Below are 20816 nucleotides of genomic sequence, written 5' to 3'. Positions count from 1 at the left end.
CTCATGACATTCCTGCCATTACAATGGTTTCCATTGCACAGAAGCTATAAATACTTCAGGCTACGTGGAACACATGAAAGCTATTGCTGGTTTAATTTTCAGGATGATTTTTCTTCAAATGGATCAAGCATGGAATAATATGCTGCAGAACAGGCAGAGATGAGAGCGATCCAAGTAACGTTTTGCCATTCAGAATATTTGTAATGGCAGTCACATACTCAACTTTGTCTGAATTTTGACTATGGAAGTCAACAGAATAGTATGCACATCACCAACCTGGCCCAGACAAAAATCACTCCCCAGAGACAGGTCATTCGGCATTATTGGAAACTGACTCATCTGCTGATATTGTGCTCTCGGATGTCAACAAGTAAATCTGGAACTTCCTTACATGTTTTCACTTTGTCTGACAGACCGCTCTTTAGTCATTGAACTTCTCAGTTACTTAATAAAATACACATTCTCTGAGTTTGGATTCATTTGGACCATTCTTACTGAGTGTTTCAGTTTTGAAAAAGTTAGCACACAAGTACCAAACCTAGTATTCTTTGCAATATTACTGTCACCAAAGACCATTCAGCTTATATGACATCAGCTTTGTTCACACTGTACAATGTCACAACTATGTCCAAGTGTTCCGGCAGGTACCAAGTGTCAATCAAAGAAATTCACAGACTTAACTGAAGAAATCTGAACTGCTCCAGCTACATCTACATGTATACTCTGCAAACCACCATGAGGTACATGGATGAAGTTACATCCCATTGTACCAATTATTAGGGTTTCTTCCCATCCCTTTCACATATGGAGCACTGATGAAGGATTGTTTGAATGCCTCTGTGTGTGCTGTAATTATTCTAATCTTATCCTCATGATCCCTCTGTGAGCAATATGCAGGAGATTGTAGTACATTCCTAGAGTCATTATTTAAAGCTTATTCTTGAAACTCTGTTAACAGACTTTCTCGGAATAGTTCAGGTCTATCTTCAAGAGTCTTCCAGTTCAGTTCCTCCAATATCTCTGTGACATTCTCCCATGTGTCCAACAAACCTGTGACTATTTGTGTTGCCATTCTCTGCATACATTCAATATCCCCTCTTAGTCCTATTTGCTATGAGTCCCGCACACTTGAGCAATATTCTAGAACTGATTGTGTGAATGATTTGTAAACAGTCTCATTTGTAGACTTATTGCACTTCTCCAGTATTCCACCAGTAACCAAAGTCTGCCAGCTGCTTTACCCACGACTGAGCATATGTGGTAATTCCACTTCATATCTCACTGAGTGTTCCGCCCAAGTATTTGTATGAGTTGGACGATTACAATAGTGACTCATTGATATTATAGTCATACGATACATTTTTTCATTTTGTGAATGCACAATTTCACATTTATGAAAATTTAACGCAAGTTTCCAATCTTCTCAAGATCTGACTGAATATTTATGCATCTTCTTTCAGGTAGTACTTTGTTATAGATAACTGCATCACCTGCAAAAAGTCTGAGTTTGCTATTAATATTGCCTGTACAACATGAACGCAAAGAACACAACACACTTCCCTGAGGCACACCTGAAGTTACTTCTGCATCTTATGATGAATCTCCATCGAAGATAACATGCTGCATCCTTCTACCAAAACGTCCTCAATCCAGTCACAAATTTCTCTTGACACCCATATGATCATATTTTTGACAAGTGTAGGTGTGGTACTGAGTCAAATGCTTTTTGGAAATCAAGAAATACTATATCTCCCTGATTGCCTTGATCCAAAGCTTTCAGTATGTCATGTGAGAAAAGTGCGAGTTGGGTTTCACATGGTCGATGTTTTTGGAATCAATGCTGATTGGCATTGAGGAGGTAATTCTGTTCAAGATGCCTCATTATGTTTGGACTCAGAATATGTTCTAAGATTCTACAAAAATGGATGTCAAGGACATTGGGCAACAGTTTTGTGGACCACTTCTACTACCCTTCTTGTAGACAGGTGCAACCTGTGCTTTTTTCCAAGAACTGGGCACAGTTTTTTGTTTGAGGGATCTACAATAGATTATAGTTAGAAGAGAGGCTAACTGAGCCACAAATTCAGTATAGAATCTGACATGGATTCCATCAGGCCCTTTGTTCAATTTTAATGATTTCAGCTGTTTCTCCATGTCACTGACATTAATACTATTTCATTCATATTTCAAGTGCTATGAGAATTAAATTGTGGCAATTCTCATGGATTTTCCTTTGTAAAGGAATATTTGAAAATGGAGTTAAGCATTTCTGCTTTTACTTTGCTACCCTCAATTTCAGTTCCTGTCTAATTCATCAGGGATGGGATACTAACTCTGGTGCCACTAACAGCCTTTACATACAACCAGAATTTCTTCGGGATTTTGTGAAATGTTATTTGACAATATTCTGCTATGGTAATCATTGAAGGCAACACGTATTGCTTTCTTGACAGCCAAATGTGTTTCACTCAGCATCTCTTTATCTATAGCCCTATGTTTTCTTTTACACCTGTTATGCAGTAATCTCTGTTTCTTTAGAAGTTTCTTTACAGTGACTGTATACTATGGAGGGTCCCTCCATTATAAACTGTTCCACTGAGTACATCTCTATCCAGTGTATGGTCAACTATTCTTTCAAACTTGAGCCGAAGTTCCTCTACATGCTCTTGCCCTATGATAAAAGTTTCAAGTTCCTTATTGAGATATGACACTACTGATTTTTTATCTAGTTTACTGAACATGTATATTTTTGTGTTTGGTTTAGCTGTCCTTTTTACATGGTAATCTTGTTGCCACAACCATTTTATGGTCACTGATACCAGTTTTGATGTGGACATCCTCAGAGATGTGAGGTCTATTTGTTGCCATTAGATCCAATCTATTTCTGTCATAAGTTTGGTTCCTAACTATCTATTGTAGATAGTTTTCAGAGAAGGTATTTAGTACTATTTCACAGCATGTCTTATCACGCCCACCGCTAAGAAAACTGCAAATTTTGCCAATTAATTGTTGGATGATTAAAGTCTTCACTGACAATTACAGTATGATTGAGGAACTTACATACAAGTGAACGAGATGAGTTTGGCAGGCAATAGAAAGATGCTATTATCATTTTATGCCCACCCTTGATACTGAGTCCTTGCCAAATAATCTCACATGCAGCTTCAATTCCTATCTCGGTGGATTTGAGTTCCTTGTCTAGTGCAACAAATACACCACCTCCATCTTCCATTTGCCAATCTTTTCAATATACATGCAAAATTTCCCCAAAAGTCTCACTGCTATCAATTTCAGGTTTCAATCAGCTTTCTGTACCTAATATTACGTGAGCTTCACTACTTTTCATGAGTGCTTCAAACTCTGGCACTTTGCTACAAATGCTTCAGCAGTTAACCATCAGGATTTTAATACTCTCACCTCTGGGAGGCATTTCTTTTGATACTTCAGTGTTTCCTTGGGAGGGGGGACCCAACAGTTCTCAACCCTATGATGCAACTCCATGAAGTCACAGTCAAGCTTGTCACAGAACCTTTGAGGTCTCTCTCTGGTTCAGTCCTTCCACTCAACTCAACTCAGAACCAAAGAGCCATGATCAGTCTTGCGGAGAATGCTGCAAATTGTGAGCTTCATTAAAACTCTTTGCACAAGGCTGGTCTTTTCAACATTCTCTGCCAATCACTGGAATGAACCAAATATGACTCGGAGTCCTGACGACAGACATCATTTCTTCCAATGTCCACCACAATCTGAAATTTGGTTGCACCCTGTTACCTCCATGGCTGCCAAAATAGCATCTTCAACATGTTGAGAATGAGGCCCCCAGGCATACACACTGAGTGCACCTGGTATACTCTCCTGTCCCTTGCTTCCATTTCCATAAGGGGGACCATCATTCACCATACATTTGAACTGCGAATGATTAATAGACTCTTACCCTTTTGCACTTCGCCCTCTTGACACTGGATAAAGCAGGTTTCCCTATCATAGGTGAAGTGAGGCCCACTGCCTCAGTTTCAGTTTCACTAAAAGACAGCAGCTCAAACTTGTTGGTTAGGGGGATTGATACAACACCTTGAGTCCTCCTTGGTCCCCATCTACCCTGTACAGGATGCCTAGATCTACCATTGACATGTCACTCATAGTCAAATGGATGAGTAATGACAGATCCTGTACTCTCTGCAGGGGAGACAGGATCCACAGGAGAGGGTAGTGATTGAAGCACCTTTGGTACAGGTATCACTGGTACACGACTCTCAGGAGCTCTTCTAACACACTGATTTGCAGCAGCTGCCAGTTGTTTGAGAGTGAAGATGATGAGGTCCCATACTCCGAGGAGCGTAGTGAACAATGCGAGAGACCTGCACTGCAGACTAGGCAAGGTCCTAGCGGAGGTGGTTTGCCATTGCCTTCCTCTGACCATAATAGGGATGAATGATGATGATGAAGACGACACAACAACACCCAGTCATCTCAAGGCAGGGAAAATTCCTGACCCCGCCGGGAATTGAACCCGGGACCCCGTATACGGGAAGCGAGAACACAAGACCACGAGCTGCGGACTGTTTGACAGCAGTCAGGGTGATTTGCAGCTACTTACAAATGTCAACCAACTCATCCCATGTCTGATAACACTATTCCCCGTGGAGCTGCATTTTGGATGGTTCATTGTATTACAGGGCAGTGAACAAATGACTACACGTTAAGGCTGCTGATTGTCTTTCAATCTGTTGAGATAAAAATTTGCTAATTCCCTATAAGAATTGAGACAAATACACCAAATGAGATTCCTATTGAGGTGACATAAAAGCTTATGGTAAAAATTACTAGTTTCCTAAAATGTTTTGAGATTAATGACAGTTGTTAGCAAACTCGGAAATGGATTTAATTTGTGATAAATGTGGATAATATATAGAGCTACTCCTCTTTCAGGGAAAATTAGATGTAACACAGCATGTGTGTTAGAATATTTGCTACAGTAAGTAAAGCACACCTCTCCAGGGGAACACCACTTGTCCCTGTGGGTGGAGAGGCTTGCATATCTGCGTGAAGCTGAGGGCTATGCCGAAGGTAGAGGACCTACTGCCAGGAAGACCTCAGCTGATGGATCAGACTAAGAGTGTCCCACAACATCCCATCTTCCCTATCCACTCCTAGTCCTTAACCAATTCCCTTTCCCAACCCAGGGCATGATGCGATCCGTGCCGAGGGGTGTGTGGTACATGGCAAGATGTGTCACAAACGGAACTTCAGGGATACCGGGCAACATCCCTGAGTAATTAGCCTTACACCGTGTGGGGTATTTGTGGCATGGACCGTGTGGATCCCCAAATCTCGTGGGACCAATACGGACACAACTAAAGAAAATAAATTGAAACAAACTGAGGGGCAAACTGAGACCTCAGACACCCAAACATTTGGGTCAGGATCGATGGAAGGCATTCCCACTACTGAATCAGGGTCTAGACCTGAGCCAGAAGTGGGTACTGTAACCAAGAAGTTGAACCAGATAAATATGAAAGCCTTGTCTGGGGTGCAGAGGAGGAAACTAGCTCCTTTGGAGGTGAGGAGAATGGCAGAAGCTAGCCATCAGCAAGGCGACCAACTGTTGGTGGGATGTGATGCCAATGCCCACAACCTAGAGTGTGGCAGCAAGGACACCAACAGTAGAGGTGAGCACCTTCTTGACTCTCTTTTAGCTAAGAACTTGGAGGTCCTGAATAGGGGCCATGAGCCTACATTCAGGAATAGCAGAAGGGAAGAAGTAATTGACATAACCTTTGGTTCCATGATGATGATGATGGGCAGCTATGTCAAACAATGGCATGTGATGTTACAGCCATCCTCATCGGATCACGTGTATGTTAAATTAAAGCTTGAAATGGGAATCAGGCAGACCATGACATTCATGAATCCCAGGAGAACAGATGGGAAACATATAGGAGGGACCTTGCTTAGGCTTATTGGAAATTAAAACCTCGATAATGAATCCAGTAGAGTTTGAGGAAGTAGCAGAGGCTGTTACCTCTGCCATAGTGACCTCATGTCAGGACGACTGTAAAAATCATCAAGAAGTGCACAAATAGGAGTGTGCCTTGGTGGAATAATAACTTGGAAATGCAAAGGAAATAGATACGAAGACTGTTTAACCTTGCAAGACATAAAGGACAATAGGCAAAACATCGTGAGGCCCTTGTCAACTACAACCTTGCAATTAGACAAGCAATGGAGGCATTCTGGAAGGCACTCTGTGAAGAAGTGGAGAGTATGGCTTCTCATGCCAGACTCCACAGAATCCTCACCAGAATACCAACCAATACAGAAGGTACACTGAGAAAGAAGGATGGGGAATATACAAACACGGCACATGCTCCTCAAAACTCACTTTCCTCAATATGCTCTGTCAGACAACACAGACCAGAATGTGATCCCGGAGAGACAATGGTTCTCAGGCACTCAGAGAGAGGACTGGAAATCAGTCAAGGAGTGTGTGAACTTCAATAAAATCCAATGGGCAGTGGGAACATTCCAACCGTTCAAGTCATCTGGCCCAGATGGAATGTTTCCAGCTCTCCTGCAACAGGCAGGAGAGAATCTCATAAGAGTCCTATGCAGGTTATTCAGGGTTAGCCTAACACTAGGAATCATTCTCAATGCTTGGAGGACAGTGAAGGTTGTCTTCATTCCAAGCCAGGGAGAATTGATCATACCAAGGCCAAGAATATGAGACCAATCAGTCTGTCCTCCTTCATTCTCACAACATTGGAAAAACTGGTTAATGTATATGTTGGGGAGATGAGACTAATTAGAGCCCCTCTACATTCAAACCAATATGCATATCAACCAGGCAAATCATGTGAGACAGCTCTCCATCAACTCGTTGGGAGGGTGGAGAAAGCACTTTTCCAAGAAATAGGCCTCTGCATCTTCCTGGATATCAAGGGGGCCTTCAGTAACATCACCTACGATTCCATGGTACGGGCAGCGGAGGTGCATGACCTAGGGACCACTATATGTAGGTGGACCGGGGCCATGCTTAATCGAAGGAAGGTAGAGGCTAACATGATGAATGAAAAGATGGTAATTAACACCACTAGAGGTTGCCCACAAGGAGGAGTTCTGCCCCTTTTATTGTGGAATCTAGTGATGAATGAATTCATTGAGGAACTAAATTCCAGACAATGCTTCTGCCAAGGATATTCAGATGACCTTTTCATAGTAATACTTGGTAAATTTACTGACACAGTTGGAAATATGGCACAAGGAGGATTGGACATTGGGCAAGACTGCAGCACTAAACAGGATCTAAGGGTTAATCCCAAGAAGATTGTTGTGTTGACATTCATGAAGAGGTATATCTGACTCTCAAGTTGGAATCTAAAGCTCTTCAATGAAACTCTAACTGTGAAGAGGATAGTGAAACATCTAGGGTAACCTTAGATGAGAAACTAACATGGACCCCTCACATTAAGAGCATCTGCTCCAAGGTAAAAAGTACTCTAGTGAGTACAAAAGGGCTTGTGATAAAAACTGGGGCCTAAGCCCCAGAGGTATGCACTGGATATACACCACGGTAGTTAGACCTAGGATTTCCTGCGGGGCCGTAGTGTGGTGCAAGAAGGTAGAACAGCAGGTTGCAGCCAAGGAGCTTGCTAAGATGGAGAGACTGGCCTGCTTAGCCATAACAGGCAGAATTAGCAGCACACCAACAGCTGAGATGGAAGTCATGCTGGACATGCCTCCACTACACCTTAGGCAGCAGCTGGGGCATACAGATTTAAAACTGGTAAAAACTGGATCTCATTAGGATATCCTGAATCAAACACTAAGATAGTGAGTGAGGTAAATATAGGAATGGCTGGGGAAATGCCGGCTGACTACATAAAAACTCCCAACTGCTTCAACAAGCCTTACAATATAATAATTGGAAGCAGGGAGCACTGGGGAAAAAACAGTTCGACACCATATGGGGGACATTGTTTGGTTCACTGATGGGTCGAAATCAAACCAAGGCATTGGGGCAGGGTTGTATGGGGTTTAGCCAAGACTGGAGGATATCATCTCTCTACGAAAACTGGCCTTGGTATTCCAAGCTGAAATTACTGCAATCAGGGAATGTGTGGAGGAGAATATGCGTAGGTGCTACAAGGACTGTAGCATCTACATATATTCAGACAGCTAGGCAACCCTGAAATCACTAGCAGCACCTCCAATGAGATCTAAGGTTGTTGCAGAAGGCCACAGGGCTCTGGTGGAGCTAGGGGGAAGCAATAGGGTAAACCTACTGTGGGTCTCTGGCCACTCAGGAATCTGTGGCAATGAACAAGCCAACAGATTGGCCAGGATGGGAGCAATGACTCCATTTATTGGACTGGAACCTGTCCTGACAATCACCAAGGCTATGATCAAACTAGAACTATGGAACTGGCTTAGGAAACAGCATGTAGAATATTGGACCAAGGTCCATAAAGAAAAACATGGTAAGGTAATGATGCCCAAACCATTTTTTAAAAGAAGCTCTGTAGTCGTGGGATTGAACAGGAAAGAAATCAAACTCAAGACTGGACTGATGACTGGCCATGGGAATTTCAAAAAACACCTACACACAATGGGTATAATGGAAAAAGACCCTAAATGTAGGAGCTGTAATGAGGATGAAGAAACTGGATCACATTTAATCTTCAAATGCATGGCACTGGACAGCAAAAGATACAGAATCTTCGGGACAACCAGACCTGAAGAAATTGTGTCTAACAAAAAACTGGCAAAGGGACTCCTTGAACTATTTAAGGGCATTGGTTGGCTTTACTAGATATACAGGGAGCAATACCGCACAATAAACTTGGTTTCGGTGTGGGCAGTGGCGGGTTAGACCTAAGCTGTTTTAGTTTCCCTTTCAAAATCAAATGAAATCAAGTAAATCACAGACACCGATTTACTACAAATTGCTCATAGACTGTGCAAAGGATATTGGCAGCTTCCATAACACACGTTTATTTGTGTTGATATACAGTCAAATACAAGGGACTGTATTCTTTGGCAGAACTGTGAACCACAAATGTTTTGTAAGTGTCAGAACATTCTCAAATATAACCTATTTCTCACATAATTATACAATGACATTAGAGGTCCATTGTTTTAAATGAGGATGGGCCTACTGTTCTCAAAAATTTTAGAAGAGTACAAATAAATTAATGCCTGCAATTGATGATTACAGTGCAACTTTACTGCGGCACTCACGAATGTTCAATATTTCACAAGATATTGTGATGCAAATGGGTATTGATACCATCAGTGAAAGCTTATGCGGAAGCAACATGTACAGTAAAACATGCGAATCTAGAACTTCAAATTGGCACACAAACCTTCTACATGCATCTCACAGAGAAAAATTCCAAATTTGGCTTGTATATATAAATAAAAATGCATACTGCGTGAATTTTTCACTTAGCTGTTTCTGTGCACAATTCTACACTGGTGTGCTGAAGAAGACGGCAGCGCGAGTTTATCTTGGTCAAAATCCCTAAAATGTGCAGCACCAATAAAGCACATCTTCTGCCTGTTGCACCTAACAATGAATGTGCATAACACGATAGTGCAATACCATCAGTTCAGTTGGACCGCCAACCTGCACATTGAGATCACAAGATGTTCACAACTTGGGTCCAGGTCTTCATGGTGTCTGCACCACACTTGAACCTTTTCATTGGCTCTTACCAACTGAAATCAGGACTCATCTGAACAGGCCACAGTTTTCCAGTCATGTAGTACCCAAATGATGTGGTGGTGAACCCAGGAGAGGTGCCACAGGCAATGTCGTGCTGCTAGCAAAGGCACCACATGTTGTCTGCTGTCATAGCCCATTAATCTCAAATCTTGCTGTAGTGTCCTAATGGATGAGTTTGTCTTATATCCAAAATTCATTTCTGGGGTTATTTCAGACAACTCTATGCAAGCAACCCTGCTCTCAATCATTAAGTGAAGGGCATCAGCCTCTGCGATGTCTGTGGTTAGAGGTAATGCCCGAAATCTAGTATTTTCGGTACTCTCTTGACACTGTATATCTCAGAATATTGACTTCCCTAATGATTTCTGAAATGGAATGTCCCATGCATCTAGCTTCAACTACCATTCTGCTTTCAAAGTCTATTAATTCCCATTGTGCAGACATAATCACATCGGAAATCTTTTCACACAAATCACCTGAGTACAAATGACTGCTCTTTTATATGGGTGTATCAGAAATATTTGTCAAACTCTCATAGTGGATTCCCGACATGAAAATAAGAAAATGTCCTTTATTTCTGTGTTACTAATAAAAGAAGTTTTATAAATTTCTCGAGTCAAAAAATCGTAACAAATGTTCAAAGCTTCCTCCATTTACTTTTACATTTGTACGCAGTTGTTGGATAATGGACTGTTGCACCTTTCCAAACACTCACAAACATGGTTCCAGAAGCTTACATGCTATATTCATGAAACTTCTCTGCATTAGGAACAGGACTGAAATGTGCTTGAGCCCCATCATGCATAAATCATATGTTTTCCCTTATTTGTAGGGGCTTGTCCTGTAGTATGTCTGGGAAAATGTTCTGAATAACATCCCTGTAGACAGCAGTTGTAAGATGTGCTGAGCTAACATATGGACCTACCATACTGTCATTTATAATTCCTTTCCTTATTTTATTCTTAACCCACAGATTGTAGAGCAGTCACGATAGGATGAAAAATTTGGGCTGCCCACTATTCAACAAACTACCTCTGTCCATCAGGAATAAAATCAACATTTTTAAGAACACTGTAAAGAAATACAAATAAAACACACTTTTTATTCTATTTATGAGTACCTGAAGGCAAACTTCCATTGGCTTCATGACCTGATCCTCTCTGCCAAAAAATAAAATCTTAATAAAACAATGTTCTGGATATATACTATGCAGACAGAAGTCTACTACACATACAATTTACTTTTATATTTGTATCTTGTTCTAAGCAAAATTATTCTAGTTACCCTATATCTTGTACATCAAAACAGACTTTAGTAACGGAACCAATATAGATGCAGTAACAATTGCACACTTGAGTCATCACTTTTTGTGGTAGGGCTCTTCAAAATTACACATCAAGAAATGCTTGATACAAAGACAATGAGCATCCATCTGTTTCCTTGCTGGCTGTCCTGACAACCAAGAATTGTGCCCAGAAAAAGGCACTGGTCTGTGCACGGAGTTCCTTTCCAGTTCACTACTTTAACAAAAAAACAGAAGTTCATCATTAATCCTCTCCCAAAAGATAATTCTGAATCTGGAAACAGGCCTTAGCTTACTATCACAGTATTAAATCTGATATATTATTCTTCTATGTAGTTTTATTCCTTTACTGTTAAAAGAAGACATTTTAGCTGATTTGGAAAAGGGCTGTGGAGGTGATAGCAATCTGAAACAACCCACAGGACATTGAGTTCATATTGTCAATTAACAGAGCACCATCAAACGAAAGGCAGATACCTGGTGCTGAGGCTCAGTAGGGCACACACCTTTCCCTGCAATGAAGGTTCATTATATCTCTGATTGGATATACATGCAGAAAGATGAATATATTCCTATTCAGATTTGTCTTAGCAAATATTGTGTACATTTTTGGTACTGATTACAAATGTTAATCTCAAAGTTACAAATAAACAACTTTAATATCAGTTTTAAACATTTGGTGATTCTCTTGATTCTCATAAAAAAGGATCTTTTACAAGTTACAGTTTGGTTGACTAAGTCGTCACAGACACTGTATGCTTGTGTCAAATGTGCTATATCTGAATACTGGCTGCAGCACTTGAACTACCGTTTGAGCCCTCAAACAAATTCACAGATGAGAATTGGCTGTCTAACTTACGACTACAGGCCTGCCTGATATTGTTTAGGCCTTCTGTCTCATCATCTCTAATTAACTATTAAAATCTAAAGTCATTTGAACATGCTTACTTTATCAAAGTGTTGGTCTTCCTCTTTCATTTTTACCCCCTTCTTTTTTGAGTATTAAAGCTCATTTCTCTCCCATTTAATTTAGCATCTCTTCATTAGTTATCCAATCTACCCATGTGTTCTTCACCAATCTTTGTAATACCACATTTCAGAAGCTTCTATTGTGCTGTTATCAACTTTTTATCACCCATGTCTTAATTTATGAGTTTCCACCTTAAACTTTCTAATTTCTTCCATAGTCCTTTTCTTCCTCTTCTACCCTCTGCCTTCTGCCTCTCTCTTTCTCTCAGTTTCTTTGGGTGCATTCCGAAATTTATTTTAATATGTGAATGTGTGTTAGCACTGTTCAGTTAATCCCATCATATGCACTGTCTTTTGTTTCCTCTTTTAATTTTTGCAGTGAATATTTCAAACTTACCTCACATTTATATTCACAGAAACAGCTTTAGGTCCATTTTCATGTGTCTGAAGAGCAAACATCGACATCTGGTCAACCAATGTTGCTATGAATCCACCATGCATAGTTCCTAGTGGATTCTGATGTTCCTCTGCAATGGTAAGTTCTCCTCGACATTTCCCCTCTCCAGCAGATACAATTCTAACCTATATTTAACATTGAACATTTCATACACACAGAAAGAGAGAAAATATAGTTTATTTAACCAAAAATACTCAGAAACATCATTTAGATAGCAACTAATAGGATTTTTTTCTGCTAAGCATGGCTGTTAGTAGTTGAAACATTTTTACATATTTTTACTGCACCTCATTCCCCACTGCGTCAAGTTTCTCCATCTGTTATCACTGTGAGCTAAAAAAAATAAAATAAATAAAATAAAAATGGAGGGGGGGGGGGAGAGAGAGAGAGAGAGAGAGAGAGAGAGAGAGAGAGAGAGAGAGAGAGAGAGAGAGAAGAAGAAGAAGAAGAAGAAGAAGAAGATGATGATGATGAACTGAATAGTAATTCTAAAGAGTGAATATTATAGAGTTAACCAGACTGTATTTTTATGACTAGTTATTTCATGTGCCAAATGATTTGCACCCTTGTGTTTTGCAAAATCACAAGAAACTACTTTTTGATACTGTGATTTCATAAGCAATATATTTTCCATGGCTTTGGTAGAGCTGCCATTTGTAATCTGTTTAACAAATGTTTAAATTTAGAATATTTATCTTCAAATCCAAAATATACAAAATCCAAGAACATCAATATATTCAAAAAATTTGAGCCACAGTATCATCAGAACAATTTTTAGAAACGTGACATGGTACAAAAAATGGGCTGTATCTTGAAATTGGATCTTAATTAATTAATAACTTTTGAATTAAAAAATTTCAAGATAAGCTAATTACCAGCTCCGAATCAGGAATAATTGATCTTCGAAACTGGCTATGTCATTCATTCTCAACTGCATAGTAATGAATTTATGATACTTTTAAATCAAATTTCCTGAACTAATCAACTTTAACCCTCCATCCATGGGACAAGTTTGGGCACAAGGACTACAGGAGCAGTCCAATTTAAAAAGAGAACTTTAAATTTTTGCCTTAGGTGTTTTTTTTTTTCCCAACCCACCTACTGGAAGCTACTGTGTCTATCTGGAATGGGAAGACAGTCACTTGCGTTTGTGCGAGCTACACTTGTAGTCTGCATGACTAACGGCGGGTAAAGACAAATCAACTGCATCACGAAGTTCAAGACTGAAGAAGTTGTGACTGTAATAATAATAAAAATAATAATAATAATGATACTAATAATAATATGAAATTCTTTACAAAATGGAAGAGCTGACAAATACATGTAAACTTATGGTGCAATCATGGTTTTGTAGTTTTGATAACAACACAATGAGGAGTGTCTGTAGCATGTTACTGGTTGTATTAAACATGCTACATTGCAGTAGATATTGTTGCAAAATACAACCCAACTACTGAAGTACTGTTGTAATGAAGGTGTGTGTTTGTAGTTCTATTAGTCATGCAGCTATATGTTATGTGCTTCTCCTCTGACGCTTCTACTTAAAAGTTTACATGGATTTCCTGACAGAGACAAATATTTATTAGCCAACATGGTCATTCAATGTTGGTACTGAGACACAACTGGAGGCAGGAGGAAACTACAGTTACATTTCCTGAGGACATGCAGCTCTGCTGTAGAGTTTAATGATGATGGTGCCCTTCTATGTAAAGTATTCCAGCAGCAAAATAGCTATCCAGATTTACAGGTGGGAACTATGCAACAAAAAACAAATCTAGTATTCTACATACTGATGCATGGAATGTTAGCCTGCTCAATTGTGTAAATCTGTTAGATAACTTGAATAGAGAAACTGTCAGGTTGAAGATTAGATTAGATTAGTACTTGTTCCATAGATCATGAATACGACACTTCATATACATATATATATATATATATATATATATATATATATATATATATATATATATATATATATATATATATATATATAAAACAAATATGCCTGCTTGTGTCTGTATGTGTGGATGGATATGTGCGTGTGTGCGAGTGTATACCTGTCCTTTTTTCCCCCTAAGGTAAGTCTTTCCGCTCCCGGGATTGGAATGACTCCTTACCCTCTCCCTTAAAACCCACTTCCTTTCGTCTTCCCCTCTCCTTCCCTCTTTCCTGATGAGGCAACAGTTTGTTGCGAAAGCTTGAATTTTGTGTGTATGTTTGTGTGTCTATCGACCTGCCAGCGCTTTTGTTCGGTAAGTCACCTCATCTTTGTTTTTATATATAATTTTTCCCACGTGGAATGTTTCCTTCCATTATATATGGGGTTGGGGAAATTACCCACTTACTATATCCAAAAATTCATCTAATGAGTAGGAGTTGCCATTAAGAAATTCTTTTAATTTCCTTTTAAATCCTATATGTCTATATGTCACACTTTTGATGCTATTAGGTAAGTGACCAAAGACATTTGTGGGAGCATAATTTACCCCCTTCTGAGCCAAAGTTAGATTTAACCTTGAGTAGTGAAGATCATTATTTCTCCTAGTGTTGTAGCCATGTACACTGCTATTACTTTTGAATTCGTTTGGATTGTTAATAACAAATTTCATAAGTGAATATATACAGGGTGATCAAAAAGTCAGTATAAATTTGAAAACTTAATAAACCACGGAATAATGTAGATAGACATTTGAAAATTGACATACATGCTTGGAATGACATGGGGCTTTGATAGAGCAAAAAAAAACAAAGTTCACAAAATGTCCGGCAGATGGCGTGTGAAACATCTCTTGCGCCCGTCGTTTGACGATGAATGTGTGCTTAGCCACCACTTTCGTCATGCTTGGCTTCCCAGGTTTCCAGACCTCAGTCCGTGTGATTATAGGCTTTGGGGTTACCTGAAGTCGCAAGTGTATCATGATCGACTGACATCTCTAGGGATGCTGAAAGACAACATCGAATACCAATGCCTCACCATTACTCCGGACAGGCTTTACAGTGCTGTTCATAACATTATTTCTCGACTACAGCAATTGTTGAGGAATGATGGTGGGCATATTGAGCATTTCCTGTAAAGAACATCATCTTTGCTTTGTCTTACTTTATTATGCTAATTATTGCTATTATGATCAGATGAAGTGCCCTCTGTCAGACATTTTTTGAACTTTTGTATATTTTTGGTTCCAATAAAACCCCATGTCATTCCAAGCATGTGTGTCAATTTGTACCTCTCTATCTACATTATTCCATGATTTATTCAGTTTTCAAATTTATACTGACCTTTTGATCACCCGGTATATTGTGAGGCTACAGTGAAGATCTCTAGCTCTTTAAATAAGTGTCTGCAGGATGATCTTGGATGAGCTCCAGCAATTATTCTGATTACACTCTTTTGTCCAATGAACACACTTTTACTCAATGATGAGTTACCCCAGAATATGATGCCATACGAAAGCAGAGAATGAAAATAGGCATGGTAAGCTAATTTACTGAGGTATAGCGCCAAAATTGCAATGGCCCTAGTAGCATAAGTAGCTGAACTCAAACATTTCAGCAGAGTTTCAGTGTGTTTTTTCCAGTTCAACCCCTCACCAATGCATACACCTAGAAATTTTGAATATTCTACTTTAGCTACGGATTTATGATCAAAGTCTATATTTATTATTGGTGTCATTCAATCTACTGTGTGAAACTGTATAAACTGTGTTCTGTCAAAGTTTAATGAGAGCCCATTTGCAGAGAAAATGATTTTCTGAAAAACATCGTTTACAATTTCAATTCTTGTCTGTTGGGTGTGATAGCTACACTTGTATCATCGGCAAAAAGTACCAGCTTTGCATCTACGTGAATATAGAATGGCAAGTCATTAATATACACTCCTGGAAATGGAAAAAAGAACACATTGACACCGGTGTGTCAGACCCACCATACTTGCTCCGGACACTGCGAGAGGGCTGTACAAGCAATGATCACACGCACGGCACAGCGGACACACCAGGAACCGCGGTGTTGGCCGTCGAATGGCGCTAGCTGCGCAGCATTTGTGCACCGCCGCCGTCAGTGTCAGCCAGTTTGCCGTGGCATACGGAGCTCCATCGCAGTCTTTAACACTGGTAGCATGCCGCGACAGCGTGGACGTGAACCGTATGTGCAGTTGACGGACTTTGAGCGAGGGCGTATAGTGGGCATGCGGGAGGCCGGGTGGACGTACCGCCGAATTGCTCAACACGTGGGGTGTGAGGTCTCCACAGTACATCGATGTTGTCGCCAGTGGTCGGCGGAAGGTGCACGTGCCCGTCGACCTGGGACCGGACCGCAGCGACGCACGGATGCACGCCAAGACCGTAGGATCCTACGCAGTGCCGTAGGGGACCGCACCGCCACTTCCCAGCAAATTAGGGACACTGTTGCTCCTGGGGTATCGGCGAGGACCATTCGCAACCATCTCCATGAAGCTGGGCTACGGTCCCGCACACCGTTAGGCCGTCTTCCGCTCACGCCCCAACATCGTGCAGCCCGCCTCCAGTGGTGTCGCGACAGGCGTGAATGGAGGGACGAATGGAGACGTGTCGTCTTCAGCGATGAGAGTCGCTTCTGCCTTGGTGCCAATGATGGTCGTGTGCGTGTTTGGCGCCGTGCAGGTGAGCGCCACAATCAGGACTGCATACGACCGAGGCACACAGGGCCAACACCCGGCATCATGGTGTGGGGAGTGATCTCCTACACTGGCCGTACACCACTGGTGATCGTCGAGGGGACACTGAATAGTGCACGGTACATCCAAACCGTCATCGAACCCATCGTTCTACCATTCCTAGACCGGCAAGGGAACTTGCTGTTCCAACAGGACAATGCACGTCCGCATGTATCCCGTGCCACCCAACGTGCTCTAGAAGGTGTACGTCAACTACCCTGGCCAGCAAGATCTCCGGATCTGTCCCCCATTGAGCATGTTTGGGACTGGATGAAGCGTCGTCTCACGCGGTCTGCACGTCCAGCACGAACGCTGGTCCAACTGAGGCGCCAGGTGGAAATGGCATGGCAAGCCGTTCCACAGGACTACATCCAGCATCTCTACGATCGTCTCCATGGGAGAATAGCAGCCTGCATTGCTGCGAAAGGTGGATATACACTGTACTAGTGCCGACATTGTGCTTGCTCTGTTGCCTGTGTCTAAGTGCCTGTGGTTCTGTCAGTGTGATCATGTGATGTATCTGACCCCAGGAATGTGTCAATAAAGTTTCCCCTTCCTGGGACAATGAATTCACGGTGTTCTTATTTCAATTTCCAGGAGTGTATATTAAGAACAACAGAGGACCCAAGACTGAACCTTGTGGCAGCCCATTCTTGATTGTTCCCCAGTTTGAGAAATCAACAGCTTTTTGCATATTATGTGAACTACCTATTTCAACTTCCTGCACTCTTCCAGTTAGGTATGATTTAAACCATTTGAGCGCTGTCCCATTCATACCACAGTACTTGAGCTTATCTACAAGTATTCCATGATTTACACAATCAAAAGTCCTTGAGAGATCACTAAAAATCACAACAGGTGACTTCCGATTACTCAGAGCAGTTAATATTTCATTAGTGAAAGTATGTATAGCATTTTCTGTTGAAAAACCTTTTTGGAAACCAAACTGACATTTTGTTAAAACTTTATTTTTACAAAGGTGTGAAGCTACTCTACAATACATTTCTTTTTCACGAATTTTGGATAAGGCAGTCAGAAGAGAGATTGGGCGGTAGTTGTTGACATAAGACGTATCCCTTTTTTTATGCAGTGGTTTAACAATGGCATACTTCAGTCTATCTGGGAAAATACCCTGCTTCAGAGAGCTATTACATATGTGGCTAAGAATCCCACTTATCTCTTGGGAACAAGCTTTTATTATCCTGCTGGAAATGCCATCAATTCCAAGTGAGCTTTTATTCTTGAAAGAGTTTATAATCTTCCTAATTTCAGGAGAGGTGGATGGAATTTCAATTGTATCAAATTGTGTGGGTAAGGCCTCTTCCATTAACTGCCTTGCTTCTTCTAATGAACATTTAGATCCTATTTTCTCTACAACATTTAAAAAATGATTATTCAAAATGTTTTCGACTTCCGGCTTGTTGTTTGTCAAGTTTCCACTCGTTTTGATGGTAATGCTGTCATCCTGTACTCTTGGTTGCCCTGTTTCCCATGTAATAATATTCCAAACTGTTTGGATTTTGGTATCAGAGGTATTAATCTCAGACATGATGCACATGCTTCTGGACTTTTTAATAACCTTTCTTAATGTAGCACAGTAGTTTTTATAATATTTGGCTGTTTCTGGGTCATTACTCTTTCTTGTTGTTAGATACAGTTCCCTTTTGTGGTTACAAGATATTTTTATTCCTTTAGTAAGCCAAGGTTTTTTGCATGGTTTCTTAAATTAGATTTAACTACTTTCTTGGGGAAACACTTTTCAAATTCTCTTACAAGTGTACCATGAAATAAGTTACATTTTAAATTAGCATCAGGTTCCTTGTACACCTCATCCCAGTCTAACTGCTGAAGATTTTTCCCTGAAATTTTTAATTGTTGAGACATTAATTGAACGCACAACTTTGGAGGGTAGTTTTGAATTACTGAATGGAGCTATGTTATATACTGTAACTAGCTGTGATTGGTCAAAAGGATTTGATTGTGTGAGACACAACATACTTTTAACTAAATTAGAATTCTATGGCGTCATGGGCAGTGCTGCAAAATGGTTCAAGTCATACCTCGCTAACAGGAAACAAAGGGTGTCAGTGCAAGGGACTAGTGAATTAAGTCATCAGTCATCATCAGAATGGGAAGAAATTACATGTGGTGTCCCACAAGGATCTTAGGGCCATTGCTTTTTCTTGTGTACATTAATGATCTCTCATCAGTTACACTGCCAGAAGCAGAGTTCATTTTGTTTACAGATGACACAAGTATTGCAATAAAAAGTATGTCAAATGTAGTTCTAGAAAGATCTGCTAATGATATTTTTATGGATATTAATAAATGGTTTAAAGCCAACTCATTGACATTATACTTCGAAAAGACTCACTATATGCAATTCAGAATCTGTAAGAGGTTTCTACCCAGCATATGCATAAAGTATCAAGAAGAGTAGATAGAAGAGGTTGACAGGCTTAAATTCCTGGGATTACAACTTGATAATAAATACAGTTGGGAGGAGCACACCACAGAACTGCAGGAACGCCTTAACAAATCTGTATTTGCAATTCGAGTGTTAGCAGACATAGGCAACAAAAAATGAAAAAGCTTGCATACTTTGCCTACTTTCATTCCATAATGTCATATGGTATAATATTTTGAGATAACTCTTCAAGTCAAACAAAAGTTTTCAGAGTCCAAAAGCATGTAATACATGTTATTTGTGGAGTAAATTCACGGACGTCCTGTAGAAACCTCTTCAAAGAACTGGGTATACTAACTACTGCCTCTCAGTATATTTACTCCTTAATGAAATTTGTCCTAAATAATATATCTCTTTTTCCAACAAACAGCTCAGTTCATACATACAATACCAGGAACAAAAATGATCTGCACAAGGACTTAAAAGCACTTACTTTAGTTCAAAAAGGGGTCCACTACTCAGGAACACTCATCTTCAATAATTTGCCAGCAAACATAAAAAATTTAGTAACAAATAAAGATCAGTTTAAAAGGAGCCTGAAAGACTCCTTCTACTCCATTGATGAATTTTTTAAAAGAAACAAATGATGTATTGTCTATACTCACACTATTAGTATTGTTATTTCAGCTTAAAAAAATGATGTGTTGTATATACTCATACTATTAGTATCGTTATTTCAGCTTAAAAAAAAATTGGCATGTTCCACATCCATGAGGATCTCCTCAGCACTGATCTATGGAATGAAAAACTAATCTAATCTAGGTGAGCACCATGATCAGGAAGGTCATTCTCAACAGGAAGAGAATTTATGTTTTTAAACTTATCTTGGTCTATAAAAGTGTTATATATCAATGTGCTGCTTCCTTTACTACCCAAGTGGAAAAATTAATGACGGATGTCAAATTGAAAGAACCAAGCAAGACTTCCAGGTCATTATTCCTATTACACTCTTTCAGTGAATCAAATAATAATTTGCTTTCCCCTATCTGACAGATAGCACAACAAGGCGTCCAAATTTTCCAGGAATAAATGAAAGTTTCCTGAAGGGGACCTATATACTGTTACAATTATAAAAGAGCCCTCCTTCAGTTTAAGTTGACCGGCACATGCTTCTATATGTTGCTCTAAACAAAACTTTTTGTATCTAAGCTTTTTACACAGTGATAACTTTTGACATATATGGCAACTCCTCCTCACCTTTAT

General features: G+C 40.1%; 1 protein-coding gene across 7 annotated transcripts in view; it reads right to left on the bottom strand.

The window, feature by feature from the left end:
• LOC124795510 (acyl-coenzyme A thioesterase 13-like) overlaps positions 1-20816 on the bottom strand; it is a 35064-nt gene that overhangs the window by 1343 nt on the left and 12905 nt on the right. For all 7 annotated transcript variants that reach the window (XR_007016709.1, XR_007016708.1, XR_007016710.1 and 4 more), the window contains exon 2: positions 12394-12578. Coding sequence is in view for 4 of the 7 variants with exons in the window: in XM_047259573.1 (XP_047115529.1) it covers positions 12394-12578 (185 nt within the window). In the remaining 3 variants the exon portion in view is untranslated. The remainder of the gene's footprint in view (positions 1-12393; positions 12579-20816) is intronic.

This window comes from Schistocerca piceifrons, chromosome 4 (genome assembly GCF_021461385.2).
Source record: "Schistocerca piceifrons isolate TAMUIC-IGC-003096 chromosome 4, iqSchPice1.1, whole genome shotgun sequence".
NCBI lineage: Eukaryota > Metazoa > Arthropoda > Insecta > Orthoptera > Acrididae > Schistocerca > Schistocerca piceifrons.
Note: the sequence above shows the minus strand (reverse complement) of the source record. Positions and strands in the feature narration are given on the sequence as shown.